Source organism: Microcaecilia unicolor, chromosome 11, assembly GCF_901765095.1.
Source record: "Microcaecilia unicolor chromosome 11, aMicUni1.1, whole genome shotgun sequence".
Classification (NCBI taxonomy): domain Eukaryota; kingdom Metazoa; phylum Chordata; class Amphibia; order Gymnophiona; family Siphonopidae; genus Microcaecilia; species Microcaecilia unicolor.
The window spans coordinates 198,366,689-198,392,704 of NC_044041.1; the positions used below are offsets into that span (position 1 = coordinate 198,366,689).

General features: G+C 44.9%; 1 protein-coding gene across 1 annotated transcript; it reads right to left on the reverse strand.

The window, feature by feature from the left end:
- Positions 1-2,136: 2,136 nt before the first annotated feature.
- Positions 2,137-25,532, reverse strand: UTP11 (UTP11 small subunit processome component). The gene is made up of 8 exons (XM_030218301.1): positions 25,337-25,532; positions 20,960-21,021; positions 16,841-16,943; positions 15,669-15,782; positions 13,954-14,047; positions 11,813-11,943; positions 4,708-4,818; positions 2,137-2,397 (listed from the first exon to the last, which is right to left on the reverse strand). The coding sequence occupies exons 1-8, from the start codon at positions 25,397-25,399 to the stop codon at positions 2,314-2,316; spliced, it is 762 nt and encodes a 253-aa protein (XP_030074161.1). The 5' UTR covers positions 25,400-25,532; the 3' UTR covers positions 2,137-2,313.
- Between the last annotated feature and the right edge of the window lie 484 nt (positions 25,533-26,016).

Below are 26,016 nucleotides of genomic sequence, written 5' to 3' on the forward strand. Positions count from 1 at the left end.
AATGGTCGTGCCCTAATGACATTAGCACATGAGCATTAATACAAAAAAAAAACCCCAGAAAATCTGGCATTTTACTGCTGGGGCAAAAATGACTTTATGGGAAAGACCTGCATAATGGCGGGCTAAAGGCTACTTTAAGGTCAGTTAGTAAAAAGACCTTCCACTGTTAATAAAAGGTCCAAAATTAAATTAGGGGCAAATTTAAAAATATAAACTCAAAATATACTGATCTGATATTACGTGGAAATTACTTCTTTTTGGCAGGTTTATTAGGTCTATGGAGGTTAGAATCAAGCCAGTGAATTACAAAGCAAAGCATTGTTTCAATCTCCTAACACAAAAAAAATAAAAAAAGACAGACAGAGTATCCCAGTTCACCTTAAAAACAGTAAAAACAACGACTAGAACAGTAAATTCAAGCGATAACGACACATTTTGTAACACGGTACGGATTTCTTTACTCCAGCGCGCTTCGCCTATCCACCCCATCCATATCCCGAGCCAACCTGGACTGTACGTGCTACAGTGGCTCTTTCTACACGGCACCAATTCTGGAACGCTCTGCCGCTTTCTCTCTGTGCCAATGCTTCATTTAAAAAAAGGTGGCCCTTAAAACCCATATAATTTTGGCCATTTGTATCTAAGCGTAAATACAGAATGCGGACAGTGCGGTGAAACAGGTCTCTACGTCTAATTTTCTGTCTCTCCTCCCAACCTTCACCCCCTTCTGGTCTCATCCCGAGCCTCCTGTGCTCTTTTGCTTCTATCAAGAGCTACGGCGTTCTTTCACTGTTCTGATTTAGCACAGAAATTGCTTTGCTGCATTTCTGCAAAGGGCAATGAAGTAAATATAAAATTTAGGGGCCCTTTTACTAAGCCGTGTAAGCGTCTACGCATGCCCAATGCGTGCCAAAATGGAGTTACTGCCCAGCTACTGTATGGCTCTTGCAGTAATTTCAGTTTCGGCGTGCGTCCAATACGCGCGTCCGAAAAATAATTTTTATTTTCGGACGCGCGTTATCAGATGCGCGCCAAGTGGCATTTAACGCACGTAGGTCATTACCGCCCGGTTACTGCGCGAGACTTTACCGCTAGGTCAATGGCTGGTGGTAAGGTCTCGGACCCAAAAATGGACATGTGCCAATTTTGATTTTTGCCGCGTGTCCATTTTTCGTAAAAAGTTTTAAAAAGGCATTTTTTTTTGCAGGCGCACTGAAAAATGGATCTGCGTGTGCCCAAAACACGCGCCTACACTACTGCAGGCCATTTTTCAGCGCACCTTCGTAAAAAGGACCCTTAAATCTGTGGCCACCAGTAAATCTGGTTTTCAAGATACGTCATTAATATTCATAAGAAAAACTAGGAATGATAACAGTTTATTTTTAAGAAACAGTTGAAAACGCATTTCTTTTTACATGCGTTTTGCTCTTGATCAAAATTGCTGTAACATTATGGTACGATGTATTATTTCTAACTAATATTGGATAAGTATGTTTCAAATGAAATTTGACTATACACCATATTGGGCTTGAAGAAGCCAACCAGATCAATGTGGAATAATGAATTAGATGAGTAATATCTGGGGATAAACAGGTTAATAGCACGGGGGGGGGGGGGGGGTTCTGTTTACTGTTTAATTGATCTCCTTGTCTTGTTTCACTCCCCCTATTTTGTGGTCTAAGGAAGAGAATAGAATTACCTGAATAATTCCTATATATTACCTTCTCTGTATTTCTGGCAAGTTGTTTTATCGCTTGTAAAAATTTAAATGGTTATAAATAAAAAAAATAAAAAAAAATTTTAAACCAAAACATTATGGTACGAGATGGAGCTGATTTTCGGTTGTTCTTGTTATTTTACTTGTGTGTGGTTTACATGTAAACCCACCTAGTGTCCAATGTTCCCATCAATCTGTTCCCCTATGGCTTATTACGGGAACATTGGACACTAAAGGGTTAAGGGCGAGATGGAAACGTACAAATACATTTGCCTACTATGGTTCAGGTTTGTGGCCGATATCCAAGAACTGGGACGTCCTCTGGAATAATGGATGCTATCAGCCCCCAACAGTAAGGGATGCTTAAAAACACATATTAATGCAGTCATCCACAGGGAACATTTCACACTAGAAACTGGCAGAATTCATCTCGTTTAATACTTAAAAAACACAGTTTCTACAACGAGCAGCCATATGTCGAACGCTGACAAATGTGAATCCATACCACAGAGCTTCAGAGCAGGAGTCATTGAAATCTTAGGATCCATCACGCCAGATCCAGTTTTAACCACAAGTTCTGGACCCCGGTGCACTGGTCATCGTTTTCGTCTAAACTCAAATTTATAAATAGCCGGGGTATCCACCGTTTCTTTCTTCACTTTCACTTTATGGGTCTTATCCTGAAAATAGAGAGGGAATTTTTTTTTTCTATTTTTGGATAATCATTTTTCTCAACTTTTATAAAAACACCAATTTACCTATAGCAAATATAAACAGATTACAGAGCAATACCAGCTGATCAGAAGCTCTCTCTTCACTATGTCATGTCTGAATTATTGCTAAGAGCCTTCAAAAACAGAACAAATATTTAATTCACAACGTGGATCGGAGTCTGGTACATCAATAACCCGACACGGGCCGTGTTTCGGCATACAACGCCTGCATCAGAGGTCGTGGGACAATATTAGTCCAGTATTCCAGCTGAAGTCAATGCGGGCTTATCACTCGCTAAACTGGAAGTACCGTCAGGCTACCGCAGCAGCCCAGCGGAATTTCCCCTCCCCCCCCCCAGCGCGCGCTATTTCTGGTACTGCAAAAATATTTCAATTTTTGTAGCGCCGGCGTGTAACCAGCGGTAATAGGGCAGTGATGTGTGCTGCTCGGTTACCGCCACCTCACTTGCCGCATGGCCATTTCTTGGGAAAAAAAAACCCCCAAAGAACTGCCTTTTACCCGCTGCGGTAAAAGGGGGTCTCGGCGTACGACGCCAGCACAGGCCCCCCTTCTGCTGTGGCTTCGTAATACCCAGTGTATACCTGAACGTAACTCACCTTGAGCTACTACTGAAAAAGGTATGGGCAAAATCCAAATAAATAAAACCACCCCTAGGTTACTTACATTTTGCCTTCAGCTGGAATGCTGCTGGGCATGTTTAAACTGAACTAATATTGTCACACGACCCCCTGGAAGCAGGCTCTGTGCGCTGAAACATGGCCCGTGTCGGGTCACCGATGTACAAGACTCTGATCCACGCTGTGAATTAAAAGATCTGTTCCGTTTTTGAAGGCTCTTGGTGCTTTTGTCTTGCTGGACTGTGTTCTGTGCTTTGAATCCTTTTGTTTACATAGTAACATAGTAGATGACGGCAGAAAAAGACCTACACGTTCCATCCAGTCTGCCCAAGATAAACTCATATGTGTATACCTTACCTTGATTTGTACCTGTCTTTTTCAGGGCACAGACCGTATAAGTCTGCCCAGCAGTATTTCCCGCCTCCCAACCACCAGTCCCGCCTCCCATCACCGGCTCTGGTACAGACCGTATAAGTCTGCCCTCCCCTATCCTCGCCTCCCAACCACCACCCCCTCTTCCCCCCAACTGCTCCGCCAACCAATTTCAGCTAAGGTTCTGAGGATCCATTCCTTCTGCACAGGATTCCTTTATGCCTATCCCACGCATGTTTGAATTCCGTTATCGTTTTCATCTCCACCACCTCCCGCGGGAGGGCATTCCAAGCATCCACCACCCTCTCCGTGAAAAAATACTTCCTGACATCTTTCCTGAGTCTACCCCCCTTCAATCTCATTCTCATTATAGCTCCTGATGGGACCTGGGTGATTGTGACCTGACAGGAAGAGAGAGAAAACTCCCCTTAGAGGCTGGGAAGGAGCAGACACAGGGCTTCAGGGCCTCTTTTTTGGCTGGTGGGGGGCCCCAAGCCCCACCAGCAGAATCCTTCCTCAAGTGCTGTTCTTCGACGCCTTGCCCACCCTCGCGGCTGCTTTTCCCCTCACGCATGCTCAAGCACACTTTGGGCTCTGCCCCCTCCCTCATTTTTGTGGTCCTTTTGTTTGCTTCGTGAATTATTGCTAATGTGTGTGATCTTAGGCCCAAGTCTGTATACCCAGCAGCTGACGCCAGAAACCCAGTGATCAGTGGCACCCCTGGGAAAACATATGGGCGGCAGGGTTTGTTGTTTTTAATCACTATATGCTGTAGTGATTCAAGCATCTCTGTACAGGGTGTCTGCACTGAAAAGGGTGGTGGATGCATGAACAGCCTTCTCGGTGGACGCAGGGGAGGTAAAGCCAAGCGAATTTAAGAAGGCATGAGATTAAGGTTCCCAAATGATCTGCAAGGGGGAGGGGGGGGAAGGGATGTTCATTCACCTGTTCTCATGCACTGTTTCTTGTGAACAGTATGAAAGCTAAAAAGAGCTTGTAAGCAGGAGCTGAATAGTGAAGGACACGTGGGTTCTGCTGACAACAAAAAATGGCATGTCTGAGCCTATGCCAGTCATCCAGCCATTACATGCCCAATATATCAGAGCCCATCATCTAATTAACACTTTCATTAATCAAACTTCCACCTGGTTTCAGAGCACGAGAACGAGGAGGGAGCAGGAAAGCTGAAAGCGGGGTGCCAGTCTGAGTTCAGGTGTAACATCTGGAGGAGGGAGGCCAAGGGTGAGCCAAATCTTGACTCCTCACCATCAAATCTTTCCGTGTTTGCAGCTTCTGAGTCATTACAAACATTTTCTTCTCTCGCTCGATACGTTGATCCAGCAAGGAATACTGCTGTTTTCTCTGTCTGGACAGTTTCTGAAACAGAAATGAGACATTCATGTATTCAGCACTATCCCTGCTTGGCCAAAAATAGAAAAAGATGCAACTTCTCAGATACTGAAATTCAAACAACGGACAATATTTGGCGTTAAAAGTAAAACCCAGTAACTAGTTTTCTTTAAAGAGAAACCCCTTTGACCTTTTTTAAGATGATTAAGGACCTCTACACATGCTGATTTTGGAATAGTATCCATTTTTTTAAAATAATTTTTTAATGCTTTTAAGATTTTCCCTGGTTAACTACAGAATTTACCCAGATAAAAGCAGGGACTGAAAAATTGCCCGACCCTTCCTTCCTGCTCTATGGGGGAAGGAATCCAGCTGTGCTGAAAAGCCCAGGGTCTGGGGGTAGGGTGACGATACAAGCCACCACCAGCCTGTGAGGATTGATTCTGAAACCACCGCACGTGGCTTCAATGGCAGGGACTACCTCTGCTGGAAAGCAAATACAAAGATCACAAGTAGTTATAGGCCCACAGCGCGGCTGACCCTAAATCGTCAAATGGAAGCTCTGTGGGGAGTTTCATTACATTGGACAGAGTTTTATATCCCACAATCGGACAAAACAGTTCTATGTGGCTTCCAGTAAGAAGCCAGGACAGTTTTCTGGGAAAAAAAATACAATATCGTAAGAAATATTATACAACACTCATCAGATCAATGTCTCAACATGCTCATCAGCTTGTACCTAGCTACTTTTTAAAAGAAAAATGCTTTCAAAACCTTCCCGCATGCTAGATAGATCTGTATAATTCTGATCTGCAGAGGGAGAGAATTCCACACAGTAGAAGCTTGGTAAGCAAAACTCAAAAAAAACAAAATTACTCTTTTATAATGTAGACTTGCAGAGGGGCATTTTCGATATGACATCCAAGTCCAATTGTAGGCATTTTGGTGAAAACGTCTAAACGTTATAGCAATTTTTGAATTGGAAAAACATCTATTTTTTTTTGTTTCGAAAAACTCAATTTCCAGACGTGTTTGTGTTCAGTATGTATTTCTTTAGGGTCCAAGAAAGCAAAAGGGCAGACGGTCTGCAAACTCCAAGACGGAAAATCAACAAAGCAGATCGTTATGAACAAATGTACTGTATATAATTTTTAATATCTATTAATAAATCACATTTTTTCATAACGATCTGATTTGTTGATTTTCTGTATTTCTTTAGGTACCATTAAAAAAAAAAAAAAAAAGTCCTAGAGAAAAACGCACAAAAACAAGCCATAGTGGGTGGTTGTGTGGCACCAGGGGTTTGGCAACCGAAGGCCAGATGCACTAAACTTAACGAGCCAGCATCGTGGTTTTTAAACTGGTTCTAGCCAGTTTAGCACGCAAGTAGTAAACCGGGACATGCACAAAAGTGTTCTCCGAGCCATTTTCCTGTCACAGTAGCAGCTAACAAAAACAGAATGCAAATGAGCTAATTACTATTATAATGTGAATGTGATGCGATGCACTATCGTTTCCGACCCCATGCACCGTGGAAAACCTAACGGGAGGTCTGCACCTCTCGCTGGGGCTGCTGTGAGCGGGACCCATGCAGAGCAGGACGCCCATCACAAAAATCGGAAGAAAGAAAAACGTCCAAGTGCTCGTCAGGGACGTCCTTTCAATTGCTAACACTTGGACGTCCTTCACTCAAAAAAAAAAAAAAAAAGGACTTTTTTTTCTTCAGATTTTGTGATGGGCGTCTTTTTGGACGTGTTTTTCTTACGTGCTCGAAATGATCATCGCCGGAGAGAATTAGGGATTGGGACGTGCGAGGACGTTCAAATCAAAACTATTTGGACGTCCCTTTCGATTATGCCCCTCCAGGTCTCTCTCAGCCAATCACAGCGCGTTTAGCTGACACCACAAAGCAGATATAGCTGAAACCGCTGGGTGAACCTGGACACTGCAGCTTTAAAACAACCCAGGAACATTAAATGCCAAAATGGGAAATTAAATTAATACACTGTAACACCCGCCTGACAGGGTTTAACATGGATCTGGGTTTCCTATCAAATTATAAACCATAACATTACACTGCTTTGTCACCTTCTGATGATTTACCATCCACCTCTCCCTGTTTCTCAATCCTCCCCCTTCCCACACAAACGCACACCTTTCCCTCCAGATGGTCACTGGACTGCTTTTCAGGTTTCATCATATACATTTTGATATTGTCATCTTTTGCTCATACCGACCTTCAAAGGTTTGTCAGAAAATGCATTAAGTTAGTCCAATAAAAAAAGGAATCACTGTACTATCCATTCTTTCAACTGCTTGCTAATCATTTCTATAGCGTTACTAGACGTACGCAACGCTGTACACATTATATGCAGGTACTTTCTCTGTCCCTAGAGGGCTCTCAATCTAAGTTTTTGTACCTGGGGCAACAGAGGGTTAAGTGACTTGCCCAGAGTCACAAAAGAGCTGCAGTGGGAATGGAGCCCAGTTCCCCAGGATCAAAGTCCGCTGCAATAACCACTAGGCTACTCCTCCACCCAATTTTCTATTTATTACACTTGACTGCAACTGGGCCAGGTGCCCAGCTTACCAGAGTCTGGATTTATTTGCTCACCGCTTCAGAACTCTACCAACAGGCAGGTCTGGGAACGACACCAAGACACCATCCAATTCATAGCAGAGAGATGCTATGATGGTGGTCCTGCAGGGCCTAGCACAAGATTTAAGCATGAAGCACATATATCCCTCCACTGAAAATGCAGTTTTGTGCTGACCCAGCAACTCAAGACATTCCCAGGAGCTAACGCTGTCAATGTCTACACTAAACTGACAGCACTGTTTTGAAATATCGTGGGGAGAGGGAGGAACAGAGCGAGAGGCAGACAGATAAGACTGTGAACTTGCAGTATACAACACTCAAAAGGTGTGGTGTAGTTTCTCTTCTAACACCACACCCACGGTGACTGTGCCCTAAGGCCAACCCTCAAGCAGGACGATGTCAGGCGTGCCACACCCCCAACACATGCTTTATGGCTTAATTAGACCTCAATTATCAACACCATAAATCTTCTAGACATACTGCTACCTAATCACACCTTTTCTCAATCTCCAGGACGCGGATGCTTTAAACTGCGGCGCAGTCCTGAACGGTGCTGGAGAAACAGTACCAGAACAACTCCCTAATGCTCAACGCTAATGAGATCATGGGCGTAGCCAGACCTCGTGGTGGGAGGGGGCCAGAGCCCGAGGTGTGTGTGGCTGGGGGGCACATTTTCGTGTGCAGCCTCACCCCCCCCCCCCCCCCGCCACAGCAAATACCTTGTCTGGCGGGGTTCCCCAACCCCCGCCAGCTGAAGCATGCATCCAGCGCCGGTCTCCGGTGCCTCCGCGTTGCCTGCCCTGCTCTCTCTTCCCCTCACGTCCTGCACACTCCTTTTAGTGAAATTGAGCATGCTCAGTATCACTAAAAGGAGTGTGCTGGACATGAGGCGAAGAGAGAGCAAGGCATGCAACGCGGCAGCGCCGGAGACCGGCGCTGAACGAAGGCTTCAGCTGGTGGGGGTTGGGGACCCCCCCAGCAAAACCAGGGGCCCAGAAGAAATTTGGGGGCAGGGCCCAGGCTCCCGTGGCCCCACCTAGTTACGCCACTGAATAAAATATTCCTATGCTCCATTTACCTGGTATGATTGAGCAACATTTATGGGTATGGTACTGTTGGAATGTGAGCCTCCGTCTCTTTCCTATCATTCAATATGGAGTTCCCTTTCTAGTTCATATTAAACCACCTCAATTTGTGCCCAAAGTAGGCGGTGTTTTAAAACAATAAACGATATAGGCGCACTCATACCTTTGAGCATTAGGGAGTTTAGCGGAAGGATAGCGTATGGCGCACGAGCTGTGAACATCAAAATTCTGTAAATCAAAAATGTAAAGTGTTTCAGCAACCCCCCCCCCCCCCCCCCCCCCACCACCCAAAAGGGTCATTTTTATTCTTCCTGGCTTACCCCTGTCACCAGCTCTGAACTGGCGCAGGGTTTACAAAAGGGAAGAGCGCCCTTGTTTGGCTGAGCATTGGGGAGGAATAGGGAGTGACCTCATCAGCATGCATTTGCATGCTCATTGCGCTGTGAGCTGGCGACCTCGTTGTTTCATGTGATTGTCGGCGGGTGCTAGTCCAGCGCTAATGGCTTCTGGTGCCCGTATTTGACACCCACCAGACAGGACTTAAAGATCTGGGTTTTCTAGCCCATTAAAAACCATTAAATTTCACTGCTTTGTCACCCTCTGATCACCATGCATATCTCCCTGTCCCCCATCCTCTCAGCCCTCTCTGTTTCTCACTTAGCCCACCCCCCCCTCATCGCTTCAGACTGTCACTGAAATACTTTGATGTTTCACTTATAAATGCTTTTACTTATCAAAATTTGCTTATTTCTGATCTGACGAAGGACTACCTTCGAAAGCTAATCGAAAAATGTATTAAGTTATTTTGACACCCACCAGACAGGACTTAAAGATCTGGGTTTTCTAGCCGGTTATAAACCATGAAATTCCACTGCTTTGCCACCCTCTGATCACCATGCATATCTCCCTGTCCCTCATCCTCTCAGCCCTCTCTGTTTCTCACTTAGCCCACCCCCCCCCCCCTCATCGCTTCAGACTGTCACTGAAATACTTTGATGTTTCACTTATATATGCTGTTACTTATCAAAATTTGCTTATTTCTGATCTGACGAAGAAGGACCACCTTCGAAAGCTAATCGAAAAATGTGTTAAGTTAGTCCAATAAAAAAGGTTATCGTTTTGGTTTTTTTCTATGTTTTATTTTATTCTATTTTTATTATATGTGTAAAACTGCTTTGAATTGTTTGACAAAAAAGGCAGTATAACAGGTCAAAGAACGTATTACGTTCAAAATCCGCACTCTAGTTCATAAAATCATTTACGGAGCGACCCAGGCCTACATGTCAGACCTCATAGACTTACCACCCAGGAACACTAAAAGATCAGCACGCACATTCCTGAATCTCCACTATCCCTGCTGCAAAGGACTAAAATACAAATTAACATATGCATCCAGCTTCTCCTACTTAAGCACACAACTATGGAATGCACTACCACACGCCATGAAAAAAATGCGCGACATAACTTCCGGAGATTACTGAAGACCAGCCTCTTCAACAAGGCATACCACAACGATCCAACCTAAATACCAGACAATGAAACTCAAGCCTGAACGGGATAAAACCCAACTCTCTTGTTAACAAAGCTTGAATGTTACTGTTTTCTTTTCCTTTATTTTTGTATTCTGAAGGAGAATTGTTCTATACGACTTTGTAATTTCTGAAGCATTAATAAAAAATGTTTACAAATTAAAAAAAAAAAACCCTCTATACTCGACTACCAAGGTCGAGATTACTGAAGACCAGCCTCTTCAACAAGGCATACCACAACGATCCAACCTAAATACCAGACAACGAAACTCAAGCCTGAACGGGATAAAACCCAACTCCCTATACTCGACTACCAAGGTCCACTCTACCACAAATGAACTTCAACGCAATAACATTTGATCTCTTATTCCGCATATGAACTCTTTTATACTTGACTGCTTAATCTACTATCCAGCTTATAATCGAACGAGAAAAACGCCCAAGTTCCGACCTAAATCGGGAGATGGACGTTTATCTCACAAAAACGAATAAAGCGGTATAATCGAAAGCCGATTTTTGGGCGTTTTCAACTGCACTCCGTCGCGGATGCGGACAAAGTTGATGGGGGCGTGTCAGAGGTGTGGCGAAGGCGGAACTGGGGCGTGGTTATCTGCCGAACAGAGATGGGCGCATTTCACAGATAATGGGACAAAAGTATGCGTTTTTAGCTAGAATTTAGGGCACTTTTCCTGGACCCTGTTTTTTCACGAATAAGGCCCCAAAAAGTGCCCTAAATGACCAGATGACCACTGGAGGGAATCGGGGATGACCTCCCCTGACTCCCCCAGTGGTCATAAACCCCCTCCCACCTCAAAAAATGATGTTTCACAACTTTTTATTTTGACCCTCAAATGTCATACCCACCTCCCTGGCAGCAGTATGCAGGTCCCTGGAGCAGTTGTTAGGGGGTGCAGTGGACTTCAGGCAGGTGGACCCAGGCCCATCCCCCCCCTACCTGTTACAATTGTGCTGCTTAATGCTTAGTCGTCCAACCCCCCCCCCCGAACCCACTGTACCCACATGTAGGTGCCCCCCTTCACTCCTTAGGGCTATAGTAATGGTGTAGACTTGTGGGCAGTGGGTTTTGAGGGGGATTTGGGGGGCTCTACACACAAGGGAAGGGTGCTATGCACCTGGGAGCTCTTTTACCTTTTGTTCTGTTTTTGTAAAAGTGCCCCCTAGGGTGCCTGGTTGGTGTCCTGGCATGTTAGGGGGACCAGTGCACTACGACTCCTGGCCCCTCCCACGAACAAATGCCTTGGATTTATTCGTTTTTGAGCTGGGCGATTTCATTGTCCATTATCGCTGAAAAGCAAAAACGCCCAGCTCATAACTTGGCGAATAAAACATGGACGTCTAATTTTTTCGAAAATACGCTTGGGTCCGCCCCTTCACGGACCCGTTCTCGGAGATAAACGCCCATGGAGATAGGCGTTTCTGTTCGATTATGCCCCTCTATGTCAATCACAATCCCTAATGTAATACCACTTGTATCTCTCACTCCGGAAATGGCGATCGCCATGACGGAACAACGTAAGCCACATTGAGCCTGCAAATGGGTGGGAAAATGTGGGATACAAATGCAACAAATAAATAAAAATAAACAGCGAGTTTGTGGCAGCAGCGAGACTGCAGTTGGAAGTCATCAGGTTCGACAGTTCTGTGGTCGAACTCCTGGGCTTACGCCACCCGACCTGTACTCGCATTTAAAAGGATGCCTGGCATGCGAGTGACACCATCAGCAGTTCACTCCCAAGAACTGGGAATCTCTGGCTAAGCGTGGCACATTCTCTCTCTGTTGATCGTACCTCTAAGCCACAGTCATCAGTGGTGCCCTTCACACTCTCCTTCTGTAACGTCTGAATAGTGGGTCGGTTATAAATTCTCTTTACTAGCTCCGGAGTGGTCTGCAGATGAGTTGCAAGATCAAAGTTCTCAACTAGAAGAAAAGACAAAACAAGATAGATCAAGAAACGAGTTAAGATCAGGAAACACCGTTTCTACGTATCTGGGGACGCCTTACTGCTGTCAGTATTTCAGGTGAACTGCCTTCTTTTCTGTGTAGTCTTCGCAACCCCCAACCCCTACACCTCACGAAAGGTGTAAAGCAGGACATTATGTAACTACCACACCGACAACTGAAGGGCACTTTTGCAAAACTCACTTTTTTCTTTGTCAGTTTTGAGCAACGTGATTAATCTTGCCTTGATGAACAACATTAATTGCATAGCTTAAAACAGACATAAAAAATGGACAGTGAGTTTTGGAAAAGTGCCCTTCAAATTATATTGATGCCACTGGTAAGTCGAAACATGCATATCTGACTCCGAAATTTTGGGTTGTTTTTTTTTTTTTTTTTTAATTAAAGCGTTCTACAGACAGCAGCTCCATCTGTTACAGAATTCAGCTGGCATTTAAGAATCAGACTTCCCTTTTTCTCTTTCTTGGATTTATTATTTGTTACATTTGTATCCTGCATTTTGCCACCTTTTGCAGGCTCAATGTGGCTTACGTATACCCGTTAACGGTGTTAGCCGATTACGGTCTGAACAAATACATGGTATGAATGAATACTTAGTGATATTGTAGTAGAATGAGGTAGATTTAAGGTGGTTACATGTATGGTCGGTGCGTTGGGGGAAGTTAGAGAGGGAAAGGGGGAAGAAGAGTCAGATAATGTCCGTTATGGTCTCTGGTTACATTGTGTCGCATGTGACCAGGTAAAGGGTTTCTACACTTGCCTTCTTATATAGACACGTCAAACATTACGAAGTCAAATAAATCAGGGCTGCTGCTTTAATGCTGAACCCCCATGCACGAGACCTATTAATAAGAACAGTGGTCAACTCAGGGAAAGGAACTGTCGAGAGAGAACAGGACAACCCACCAAAATAGGTGGCCCATAGGAAACGGCAGGTCAGCATCCCTATCAGAATACGAATATGTACATTTAAGCTTCTTGCAGTATTAATGCCATGTGCAAGTTAAACTATTTGACTGTAGCGATACGTTATGGTGTCACCCATGCGATCTGTTCTTTGTGCTCTTAGGGACCCTTTTACCAAGTCACAGTAGGGCTACCATGGGCTTGGCGCTCAGTGATTTGGCTCTACCGCGAGCCTGGCGCTACAGCGGACTCCCACTGCCAAAAAAAATTAATGTTTTAGCGTTGGGGACTTACTCGATGGTAATCGGGAAGCGGTTACCGCTGCATTAGCATGGCAGTCCTTACCACCTCCACCATTTCCAGGGGTTTTTTTTAAAGTCCTTTTCAGGGCTGCCGAGAGGGGGGCGGGGGGCAAAATTCCCCGGGCCTCCAAGGGGGGCCCGGCGCCGGGGTCAGGCCGCCGGCGCTGCAGTCCGCGGTCTCACCTGCCTGCCTCCACGGCTCCGGGCCCCCTTCATTCAAAGCGGCAGTCGCAGATCGCCTCTCTTCTGGCCTTCCCTCCCTGTGTCCCGCCCTCGCGGAAACCGGAAGTTACATCAGACAAGGGCGGGATACAGGGAGGGAAGGCCAGAAGAGAGGCGATCTGCGACTGCCGCTTTGAATGAAGGGGGCCCGGAGCCGTGGAGGCAGGCAGGTGAGACCGCGGACTGCAGTGGCGGGGGGGAGCGGAGGCAGGGCAGCCTTGCCCCGGGCCCAGCCTAGTCTCTCGGCGGCCCTGGTCCTTTTACTGGCGGTGGCAAACCCGTGCTCCGATGTCACCGCAGGGGTCCTTTTACTGCCACTTGGTAAAAGGACCCCTTAATAAAAGAGGTACATGAAAGAAGGGCTTGTAATAATTTTTTTAAAAGATCACTTTTTAGGACAAGAAAAAGAAAGGAGATTTTTGGAATAAAACAAAAAAAGAGAAGTGAAGAGAGCAAATGGAACAAAACAAAAAAAATCTATTCAGTAGCATAAAAGTCAGAAATATATAATATCTACTAACTGAAAGACAGCCCATACCCTCTTTTTTCGTATCAAAGAAAAAAGTGTGTTTATTAGGCTGCGTTCCTTCTGCTTCCAGGAGATGGAGCTCAGACTTCAATCTTTCAATTTTCTGAAAAAACAAAAATTATAAAAGATTAAAATAACCGTAATATGTTTTATCTGGTTCTCTTGCTCGAGGATCAATAAAATTCCTCACTATGTTCTGCTATGGTATGAACAATGAACCACTAACTAGAAAAATAAGTGAGCGACAAGCTGTAGGCGAATTTTGGGGGGCGTTTTCAGAACAAGGAGAGAGACTAATCCTGGAACAGCAAAGAGGGTTTTACTAGGCCCTCCGAGTCATACGTGATGGGAGTTGGGGCCTTAATACAGGGGACATTTTACAAAGGCACGCTGAAAAATGGCTTGTGGTACTGTAGGCGCGGGTTTTGGGTGCGCACCGATCCATTTTTTAGCGCACCTGTAAAAAAGGCCTTTTTTTTTTTTTTAACAAAAACGGACATGCAGCAAAATCAAAACTGCCACACCGAAAATAAAAAATATTTTTCAGACGTGGGTATTGGACGCACGCCAAAAATGAAATTACCGCAAGAGCCACGTGGTAGTCGAGCGGTAACTCCATTTTGGCGCACGTAGATGCTTATGTGGCTTAGTAAAGCGGCCCCACAGTTCTTAGTCTAAGCTTTCGGTGCTGTTAATTTTAAAGCCATGTAATTCATAATTCTGTGTAAGAAAATTCAGTACCGTCTTTGGCTCAGAACTCCAACCCAGTGAGGTGGAGAGTTCTGAAGTTTTCTGACGCACATATTAACCTATTTAAAGTACTGAAAAACTATAAAAAGTGCACTAGCTCTGCTGGTATAAATTGAATAATTCTGGCTATCCAACTTTGTTTTTTTTTTTTTTTTTAATTTGTAAAAGTTTTTATTAACATATCAGAATAACAACATCTGGAGATAAATACTCCTTGAAAATTTCAAAAACAGCAACATTCAAGCAATATCACATTCAAATTCCCCCCCCCCCCCTCCCACCCTCCCTGGGCTCTCCATCCCCCTCCCTCCATCTTCCCTTCTCCCCCTCCCCCCCACCCTTCCTCATCCGCATCTTATACCCCAGGTTTGTTGCCCCCTTAATCATCTTTCCAAATCTCTGCTAAGTGTAGCCACTCTTCCGCGTTCGGATTATAGTGACCCCTACGTCTGTCCGTCAATTTTTCCAGTCCCATCATTAGCTGAAGTTTACCCTTCCAATCTTGCCCTGTTGGGCCCAGCTTCTGCTTCCATTTCAATGCTATGGTTGTTTTTGCTGCCGCCAGGCCCATTCGTGTAATTCTACTTTGCCATTTCTTCCCACCCTTTTTTCCCAAACCTAGTAAAAGCCATTTGGGTTCACAAGAAAATTGAATTCCTACCGCTAGTGATATGTAACCGGTAACTAACTCCCAGTATGTCTGTATCTTCGGGCATTCCCACCATATATGAAAATATGTTCCTTTCCCCTCCTCACACCTCCAACAGGTGTCCGAGGCATTAGGATACATAGCTTTTATTCGGTCTGGAGTATAGTACCAACGACTCAGGACCTTATAGGCATTTTCTTTAATTAGGACACACACTGATGCCTTCTGCCTATCCAACTTTGTTAGTTTTAGTGGCTTCAATTTTTAAATACAAGTTTTTCCTCTTGTTTCTTTAAAAAAAAGTGACAGACTTTAGTGGGTTTACCTTCATCTCCGCCACCCTCTTCATCTCCACATACTTTATATCCTGGGTTCTCATCACCTTCAGCTGCTCCACCGTTACCTCCTCCTGTGGCTGTTTAATAACGTGCACCCCATCCTGAAAAGTACAATCAAAAATAAATTCATCCACAGGTCTGGGGCACGATAGCACTCTGAAGGTCCTGTCTCTCTTCCACACAGGCTGATTGTAGGTTACATCCCTGATAGGGCCCACAGACCCCCCCCCCCCCCCACCCCCCATGTGGAGCCTGGTGCCTCTGAAGCCTCTACAGAACACACAACCAGAGGAAAAAACAACTGAAATCAAATATTTGTATAGTAGATTAATTACTACATGTGAAAAGAAAAAAATCTTCTTGGGTAGATGGCATGGAAGTTCTTATCACATGCTTGTGCTGGAAGACATAAGTACATAACTACATAAGGGAAAGGGAACTGGGACTTGATATACTGCCTTTCTGAGGTTTTTGCAACTACATTCAAAGCGGTTTACATATATTCAGGTAGTTATTTTGTACCAGGGGCAATGGAGGGTTAAGTGACTTGCCCAGAGTCACAAGGAGCTGCAGTGGGAATCAAACTCAGTTCCCCAGGACCAAAGTCCACTGCACTAACCACTAGGCTCCACATAAGTGTTGCCATACCGGGACAGACCAAAGGTCCATCAAGCCCAGCATCCCAACAGTGGCCAATCCAGGTCCCAGAAATAAACAGTGGATTTTTCCCCAAGTCATTTTAATAATGGTCTATAGACTTTTCCTTTAGTAAGCCGGCCAAACCTTTTTTAAACCCTGCTAAGCTAACTGCTTTTGCTACATTCTCTGGCAATGAATTCCAGAGTATAATTACACACTGCGTGAAGAAAACTTTTCTCCGATTCATTTCACATTTACTACTTTGTAGCTTCATCGCATGCCCCCTAGTCCTAGTATTTTTGGAAAGAGTAAACAAACGATTCACGTCTACCAGTACCGGCAGGAATACATTAAGGCACATTTAAAATAATCATTTACTCTTACAGACACACTGAAATTTTGTTCAGTGCAGTATGTGCATACTCTCTCCCAACAGTGGGGAAAAGAAAACACTTCCAAGCGAAACTATATCTGTGGTACAAGGCTGGTTTCACTGTGCAGAGCTGAAAACCCATCTAACCTTGAGCTGAGTCCGCGTCATCTTCAAGAAGAACTCATCAGGATTCTTCTCCAGGGCTTTCTTGCGCAGAGCATGGAGTGTGTTCCTTTTCCGATGGTAGTCTCTGAAAAAACAGAAAGGCCACATTTAAAAGCTCTCCCACCCTCTCACAGCTATGTTTCCATCTTTCTACTAAATCAAACAACTCATGCCATTAAAAAAAAAAATCCAATATCTAAAGATAAATTGCCTTGTGGCATTTTTTTAAACTCATGCTGCAGAATCACAGTAACATTTTCTTTAACTTTTACAAAAAAACTGACCTGAAAACAATCGACGACATAACTAACTTTCGTAAATCTCTGAAAACACATCTCTTCAGCAAGGCCTACAAAGAGAACCCATAACTTAACTATGACACCTCGCTAACACCACCCCAAACATGAAGGTCATCTTTCTATACCTATCTGCTCAGATCTTCCTTCCCACCCCTAATCTTCTTGTATCACCAATTGTATCTGTTATCCTGGAATGGCGATGCCATAACAGGTCTCTGTAAGCCACATTGAGCCTGCAAATAGGTGGGAAAATGTGGGATACAAATGCAACAAATAAAAAAATAAATAAAAAACAAAACACACATAAATAAAACCTAAAAACATGCTTCTTCTGCACAAACCAGGAAAGAGAGGCATCCTCACCACCAGACAGGGCAAAGAAAAGGAAAACCCTGAATAGGAATGTCATGTTAAGATTTTCCTTACACAACAGATGTGAATATGGTCTATTTCCCAGTAGTTCTCCTTTCAGAGGACCGTAAATAATCAAAACTTATATTTCCCTTTGACAGGGTAATGGTTTAAACAGCAGTGGGTATTCTGGTCTGGTATCTAACGCTAACAAGAACAAGTATGCCAGAAAAATAACCCACTACCAAGGGCAGCCTCACCTTTCTCTCTCTGAACGCTGCTCTGTCAAATTCAACTGAATGCTCAGTCAATGCACACTGGAGCTCAAATCTGCTAGGTCAAATGACCTCACTGAACGGCAGTAACGGCCCTAATAGTCTGCTGCCCCTCACTATCTTTCTACCCTCATCTCCCCTTACGTTCCCGCCCGTAACCTCCGTTCACAGGATAAATCCCTCCTCTCAGTACCCTTCTCCACCACCGCCAACTGCAGGCTCCGCTCATTCTGCCTCGCCTCACCCTATGCTTGGAACAACCTTCCTGAGCCCTTACGCCAAGCCCCCTCCCTGCCCGTCTTCAAGTCTTTGCTTAAAGCCCACCTCTTCAATGCTGCGTTCGGCACCTAACCCTTACCGTTCAGTGAATCCAGACTGCCCCAATTTGACCGCCCCTATCGGACCGACCGTTCACTTGTCTATTAGATTATAAGCTCTTTGAGCAGGGACTGTCTCTCTTTGTTAAATTGTACAGCGCTGCGTAACCCTAGTAGCGCTCTAGAAATGTTAAGTAGTAGTAGTAGTATTACATATAGCAGTGATTTAACCAGAGCTGAGATTGTGATGTCATAATGCCTCATTCCACCAATGCCTAAGAGCCAACCTCATCAGTGATGTCACAATGGCTCGACTGTCCTATACTTGGCCCACTTCCCCCCTTAGTGTGAAGAGTTTCAGTCTCTGGTATCCAGAGCTGAGATTGTGATGTCATAATGCCTCATTCCACCAATGCCTAAGAGCCAACCTCATCAGTGATGTCACAATGGCTTGATTGTCCTATATTTGTCTTACTCTTATCTATTAGATTGTAAGCTCTTTGAGCAGGGACTGTCTCTCTTTGTTAAATTGTACAGCGCTGCGTAACCCTAGTAGCGCTCTAGAAATGTTAAGTAGTAGTAGTAGTAGTAATAGGTTTACCCCGATTCTACCTAAGAACTTAAATTTCTCTGGACGAGATAATGCGGGCTCTTTTTACCAAGCTGCTGTAAGCACTAGCATGCGATTACAACAGCTTAAAAAGGATTACAGTGGGATGCACTAAAGGCATCCTGTGGTAAGTTCCGAATGTGCGTGTGTAAACCACACGCTAAAATGTTTTAATTTTTTTCGAAGGGGGGGTGTCTGCACGCCATACGCTAACTGTTTAGCACAGGAGCCCTTACTGCCTACAAAAACAGGTGGCAGTATAGGCTCACGTGATAAATTCTGGTAATGGCAATATTATTTTATTAGTTGCATTTGTATCCCCCATTTTCTCACCTTTTCGCAGGCTCAATGTGGCTTACATTATGCCGTAATGGCGATCGCCATTTCCGGAATGAGAAATACAAAAGTGGTATTTGCATTAAAGTTCATGAACGATAGAGTGAGTTATAGATTAAGTTAGGTAATCAGATCATTTCCAGCGTGAGAAATAAGGTGGTAGTGCGTTAACGTTCATTGGCGACAGAATAACTGAGCAGTCGGTGTAGAGAGTTCTGGTAGAGTTTCGTCGTCTGGTATTTAGGATGGGTCATTGTGGTATGACTTTCTTTTTTTGTTTTGTTTGTTACATTTGTACCCCGCGCTTTCCCACTCGTGGCAGGCTCAATGCGGCTTACATGGGGCAATGGAGGGTTAAGTGACTTGCCCAGAGTCACAAGGAGCTGCCTGTGCCTGAAGTGGGAATCAAACTCAGTTCCTCAGTCCAAAGTCCACCACCCTAACCACTAGGCCACTCCTCCACTGTTGCTACTATTTGAGATTCTACATGGAATGTTGCTATTCCACTAGCAACATTCCATGTAGAAGTCGGCCATTGCAGATCACCAATGTGGCCGTGCAGGCTTCTGCTTCTGTGAGTCTGACGTCCTGTACATACGTGCAGGACGTCAGACTCACAGAAACAGAAGCCTGCGCAGCCTTCTACATGGAATGTTGCTAGTGGAATAGCAACATTTCATGTAGAATCTCCAATAGTAGGAACATTCCATGTAGAATCTCCAATAGTATCTATTTTATTTTTGTTACATTTGTACCCCGCGCTTTCCCACTCATGGCAGGCTCAATGCGGCTTACATGTGGCAATGGAGGGTTAAGTGACTTGCCCAGAGTCACAAGGAGCTGCCTGTGCCGGGAATCGAACTCAGCTCCTCAGTTCCCCAGGACCAAAGTCCACCACCCTAACCACTAGGCCACTCCTCCACTCCACTTTTTGGACAGGATAGAAACCCGCTCGGTTTTTGAATGAACTCTGCGTTCTGGAAGGAAAAAGGCCTCAAAGAGCTCTCGGATAAGCAATCTCTAAAAGAGCTAACCAGATCAAGTCGATCCTCTCTTCATCATCGGCCAGAAAAAACCTTCCAAGTCCTCAAGCATTATTTTTTTTTTAGAAAATGTGTTACTTATTAGTGCTGTATTGCTTATTAAGTACTGTGTTTAACTCCACAAACTTTTATGCAGGAAACTCACATGTAGGTTCATCTATCTACAACTAAGAGCACTGGTAATATGCATAGAACACTTATCTTTTCTGTGCCCGTATTCTCGGTCGGCGGCACTCGACTGCGGTGCCGTTGTCTGTATCACTTTAGAACTTAAGAACTCCTGTGCTGCAGCTCGTCCTCTTCACCCTTTCGCCTCCAAGCCGACGGTGGACAGCGTTCTGCGCTGCTGCTTCAGGGTTCTTGGCGGCAGGGTTGATATTGGGACAGCCACAGGATCTCCACACGTGTGGAGCGTCCTGCAGCGAGATCCTGTGGTTTTTTCCTGGCCGATGATGAAGCGAGGATCGAATTGACCTGGTTAGCTCTTTTAGAGATTGCATATCCGAGAGCTCTTTTGAGGCCTTTTTCCTTCCAGAACGGAGAGTTCGTTCAAAACCCGAGCGGGTTTCCATCCTGTAAGTGGGATTAGTTTCTATAGCGCTGCGTACGCCTTGTAGCGCTATAGAAATGCTAAATAGTAGTAGTAGTAGTTTGACGTTCTGTAATCTGGCGATTTATTCTCCCACTCCCTACCTCTAAGTGCGTTTCGTGGATTCTAAATATTAGCACACAGCCATTAATTTGGAAAAATGGCCACTTTCTACTGCAGCTTTGTAACAGGACCCAATACTCTCTGTATCAGGAAATATGGTTTACGACAACACCTTAAAAAAGGAGCATATGCACAGGCCTACCAGCCTTTTCACTTACTCAGCCCGAAGCTTGTAATCTTTCTTTTTCTCCAGAAGGCCCAACTTTTTCCGAGAGCTAGGCTGGAAAAACAAATAAAATACAGAATTTATGCTTTTTATATGGAATAGCTAGCTGAAGACAAAAAAAATCTCTCTGAACAATTTAGTAATCATGCACAGCTACAAAAAAAAAATGCTCCTTGTCTCTGTCCCTTCGAATCTGGAAGGGTATTGCATCTTGCAAAGCGGAACACTTCTAGAACTGCAGTTATAACTGATCGACAGGCTTTAACAGAAAATAACTGCCTAACTCCCGCAGCAATGCCGACACTGTGTCGGCATTAGCACACAGCTTACTAAACAGAAGGGGTAAGATAACTGTTAATGTCCCCTCACTGTCCACAACCCTTTGTCAATCTAGTGAGAGAAAAACCTTGTGAGCCTGGGCATCAAAATGGGAGATGAAATTCAGTGTGGACATATGAGGCAGGCATGGTTTATAATAGCTACTTCATGAGTGGATGGAGGGGGGATCACAGAAACATGGCTTTACCTTCCTCCTTCTGAGTTTCCACTGTGACCTATACTCAGTAGTGGCATCAGTACGGAGCCTGAGAATTAGTGAATATTCACAGGCCTTGCAGTGTTGCCAGGTGGGCGGTTTTCCGCGACCCGCCGCGGGAAATTTTTGCCCGCGGCGGGTTGCGGATTTTTGGGCTTGTTTTGTGTCTTTTGGGCCGCGGGGGCGGGGTTAGTGACGTTTTGGGCGGGGTTAGTGACATTTTGGGCGGGGCCGATGACGGCGGGGTTGATGACAGTGGGGGCGGGGTGTCAGGGGCGGGGTTTGAGTTTGGGCGGGTTTTGGTGGGAAAAAAATTTTCCACCTGGCAACCCTGAGGCCTTGCTCCCTCCTCCTGTCTGGCTTCCTATTAGATTGGAAATCCATGCACTGTATACTGGGGTCTGTAAGCGTATACTGACACCATTTCTACGCTGATTGTTTCTATGGTTTACAACTGATGCTACTACTGCTACCTTCATGCTTTGGATAAGTGGAGTGAGGAGGAAGTGGATGAAGGTGACAAAGGAGGAAGGGACATGCTATTCTGTTTTCCTCATCATCTACGACAGGCTTATCCAAACTTTTTCTATTGGGGAGGCACATTTTATATTTTGTAACATTCGGAGGCCCAAAACATGTGTACACCCACACAAGCACTCATGCTCTCTTTCTGAGAATCACCCAGTCTCTCTCTCTTTCTCGTGCCCCCACTCAAGTACGAGCCATTTTGCACCACATGCAACCCTTTTCTGCACATAAGTCAGTATTTAATGTGCAAAAAAATGCTTATAAAATTAATCCCAGAGAGCCTAAGACCCATTTCTGAGGGATTTGCGGCATATGGTTAAAAACCTGGAAGACCAACTCAAACGTCCGGCACTGCACAGCTCAAGTTTGCAGATAGGCTGAGCCCTCGGCTGGGGAAGCAGGAATCCCGCTGAGCTTCTGAAGGCCGAGTAAATGAACTCAGTGGGCCGGGTTGAGGGAAGCCTGATCTAGGCTCATGCGAATTTTTAAACATCAAAATGGGATCATATTGGAACAAAAAATTGGGAAGAACCGATTTAGGGAAAGAATGGCCCTGATTATAGTGCTTTTGGATATAAGCACTATGCTTTATTTTGGTATAAAGGTTTCAGGTAGGTTTTCTTTTATTTAATAGCATGTATTTTGTAAGATCCTTCAATCCATGCAATCAGCTGAAGCAGTACAAAATGCCATATTAAATCAAAATAAAAATGATACACATAAGAAAAAAAAGCTGAGTTTCACACAGAAGATACCACTCAGGAAAAGGATCTTGGAGTCACTATGAGGCATATTTTCAAAGCACTTTCAAAGTTCCCCTGGCGGTAATATCGGATTTCAGCTAAGGTCCCAACTGGGACCCGTTTTGCAAGCGGTTTCTTCTGGAGAGAACTGACACGCTGTTCGCTGATAGCAAGGATTCTCACTGCTTGAAGATCAAATCCTCCCCGTATTGGATCACAAGCCGAGATGTCGGTAGTGCCGTGAAGTTTCCAGGCAGAACAAACGACACCGCTACACGCCATAAGTGTGTTTTTCAGTTTGATACACTATGTTTGTTTTGTTGACGCTACTGAAGGGATTTGAATTTTGAACTAGATTTTTGCAAAGCATTTTTGATGTTATTAAAGTCTGGAGGTTTTTCAGACGACGATTACTTCTTGATCTGGCTACACTTCGTATTTATGCCTTAGTATTATCTGTAAGGATCTTTGATGAGGTCTTTTCCTCCATATTGTTTGGACTTGGTTTTGTGAGGTGAACTTCTTGTTTTTCCTTTAACTCACCATCATTGGATTTATACCACCCTAGCTAACCCGACAGGTGAGGCATCAAAACTTATTCCAACGTCCTAGCTATTTCTGCCTATACTGATTAATTTTGTTTGTATACCTTGAAGTAGACAGGTTCTGATAAAAGTGATTTGAATGTTTTATTACATCTATGAAGACAACAGTTCATCTGAATCTTTCTGACATCTAGAACAGGTGCAGCAGTGATGAGTCAATGGGTGCGTTTTCAGTCATTCAAATTATTACAGGGAGTTGGGAGGCACGGGGGGGGGGGGGGTCTGGGAGGAGGTGCGGGGGGATCAGCTTCCACTGGACCACCAGGGGTCTTTTGTGCTGGGGGTGCAGGGCTTCCCCGTTAACCTGGCAGTAACCTCTTACAGAAATATTTTTTTCGATATTTCCGCTAGCACGGAAATGGCACGCACTGGGGTGGAACTACCGCCGGAACCCGCATTGGGCCTTTAGTAAAAGGGCCCCTACAGTTTTTAGTTGGTGAAATTTGCCAAATCACCCAAACTGACTCACAGAACTGGGCGGTTTACAAACAATAAAAACGTAAGAAATCTGCTGAAATTCTTTGCTCAAAGTACAGAAGGTCAAAAAAGCAAATCAGACGTTTAAGTGCTGTTAGGAAAGGAATGAAAAATAAAAGAAAAAATATATTATTAAAATGCCTCTGTATTGCCCCATGTTGCTACTGAACATTTGAGTTTTAGCTGCAGTTCTGGTTGAGATGGTGGAATTATTAAAGATACAGCGAAGAACGGCCAAAATGATTAAGGTGATGGAATGACTCCTATGAGGAAAGACTAAGGGCCCCCTTTTACCAAGTTGTGGCAAAAGGGGGCCTGCACTGGCGTCAGCGCGTGTTTTGAAGCGTGCCAAGGCCCCCTTTTACCACAGCGGGTAAAAGGTAAATCTTTTTTTTTTTTTTTGAGGAAAGGGCCATTTCGAGGGGGGGGGGGAGAGGGGAAGCCCTTACCGCCACTCATTGAGGTGGCGGTAAGGGCTCCCGTGCTAACCCAGCAGTAATCAGGCAGCGTGCGGCACTGCCCGATTACCGCCGGGTACGCACCATATGACGGCGTGCTAGGGATGGGAACTACTTCCGGGCTGCTACGGTGGCCGGTAGCGCGGCGATACTTTCTTTTTCGGATGGGGCCCTAAAGAGGTTTGAGCTCTTTAGCCTGGAAGAGAGACAGCTGAATAATGAAAAAAAGTGGGAGAATGACCATGGATTCCAAAGGCTGAGAAGATGTATAATAATTAAAGAATTTTATTAAGGTACTAGTAGAAAAAGGCCCGTTTCTGGAGCCAATGAAACGGGCGCTAGCAAGGCTTTCCTGTGGCTCCCCCCCCCCCACCCGTCGTCGATGTGGGTGAATTGCTCCGCCTCCGCCCTCAACGTCATAACGTTTGACGCGAGGGCGGGGCCCAGAGTGTGATTTTCGAGGCTTCAGAGCTTCGAACATACGGACCTTGGCTTCAGTGACGTCAGCAGCCAATAGAATGTTGAGGGTGAGTTTTATATATATAGATAAGGACTCGACACAACGTTGTGTTTCGGCCCTTAGGCCTGCATCAGGAGTCTTGTTGTCAAATACCTTGGGAGCTACTGAACTTTTGAGCGTCGAGTCCTTATACTTTAATAAAATTCTTTAATTATTATACATCTTTTCAACCTTTGGAATCCTTGGTCAACCTCCCACTTTTTTTTTCATTGTGTTGCTGTCCGTGGGGTGTCTTGAGTTCTCCGTCTTTTGACGGATCTCTTTCCTAGAGAGGCAGCTGTGACAGGAATAATAAGTATGGGTAGATTGTGGAAAAAAAACTTAACAACAGTTGGTAGAACGAGACACTCCATATCCATTTGTCTTTTCTGGCCTTCACATCTCACTGATACAGTAGAAAGCAAAAGCCTGTGTCTCTGCTGAAACACAGCCTGGACTTTGTAAGCCACAGTAACTGTGCAGTAAGCTACTGACGTTCCCACTACCACGTGCCCTCTTCTTACCTGCGACCGCTCCTTGTGGTTCTTCTGATGGGACTTTAACGCTTTCCTGAATGCCGTCGACATCTTGATGCAGTGTTTGGTCTTCAGGAAGGAAAAGAAGAGAACCGAGAACCTCAAAGGTCCCACGGCAGCGGCCTCCACACGATTCCCACCCACCGCCGCGTGTCAAGCCTCACTCTCAATCGCAGGCACCGCACCGCCGGTCTTCTGAATCACTTAGCCAATTAGCAAACACTTCCTTGATAACAGACGAGGGCCAAAGCGAGGCTTGGAATTGGAACGCACAGCCGGGAGGGTGCGTCATCATTGGTTGCTACGTCATCAGAACACTCTGGATTCCACTGCTTTGTTGCGCTCTTCACTGCGTTGCTTTGACGTTTAAGTTGAAATCGAGTCCGCCTTTATGGCTTTGAGTAATTTTAGTGCTCCTGAGCCAAAGTATGAGGTTGAGCTTGTAGTTCTCTAAAGTGAAGGTGCCCAAACCCCCAGTGCGTGTGTGCAATCTGTGCATTTGTAGATCTGACTTTATGGTAGGACAATGCTCAGAAATGCCGCTGTAAACCAACAGTGCAGAAACCAAGGGGCCTTTTTACAGAGCGGTGGTAAGCTCAACGTGGGTTGTCCTGCCCTGAGCATGCGCCATTTCCCAGGGGGGGGGGGGAGAGAGAAGAAAAACCCCG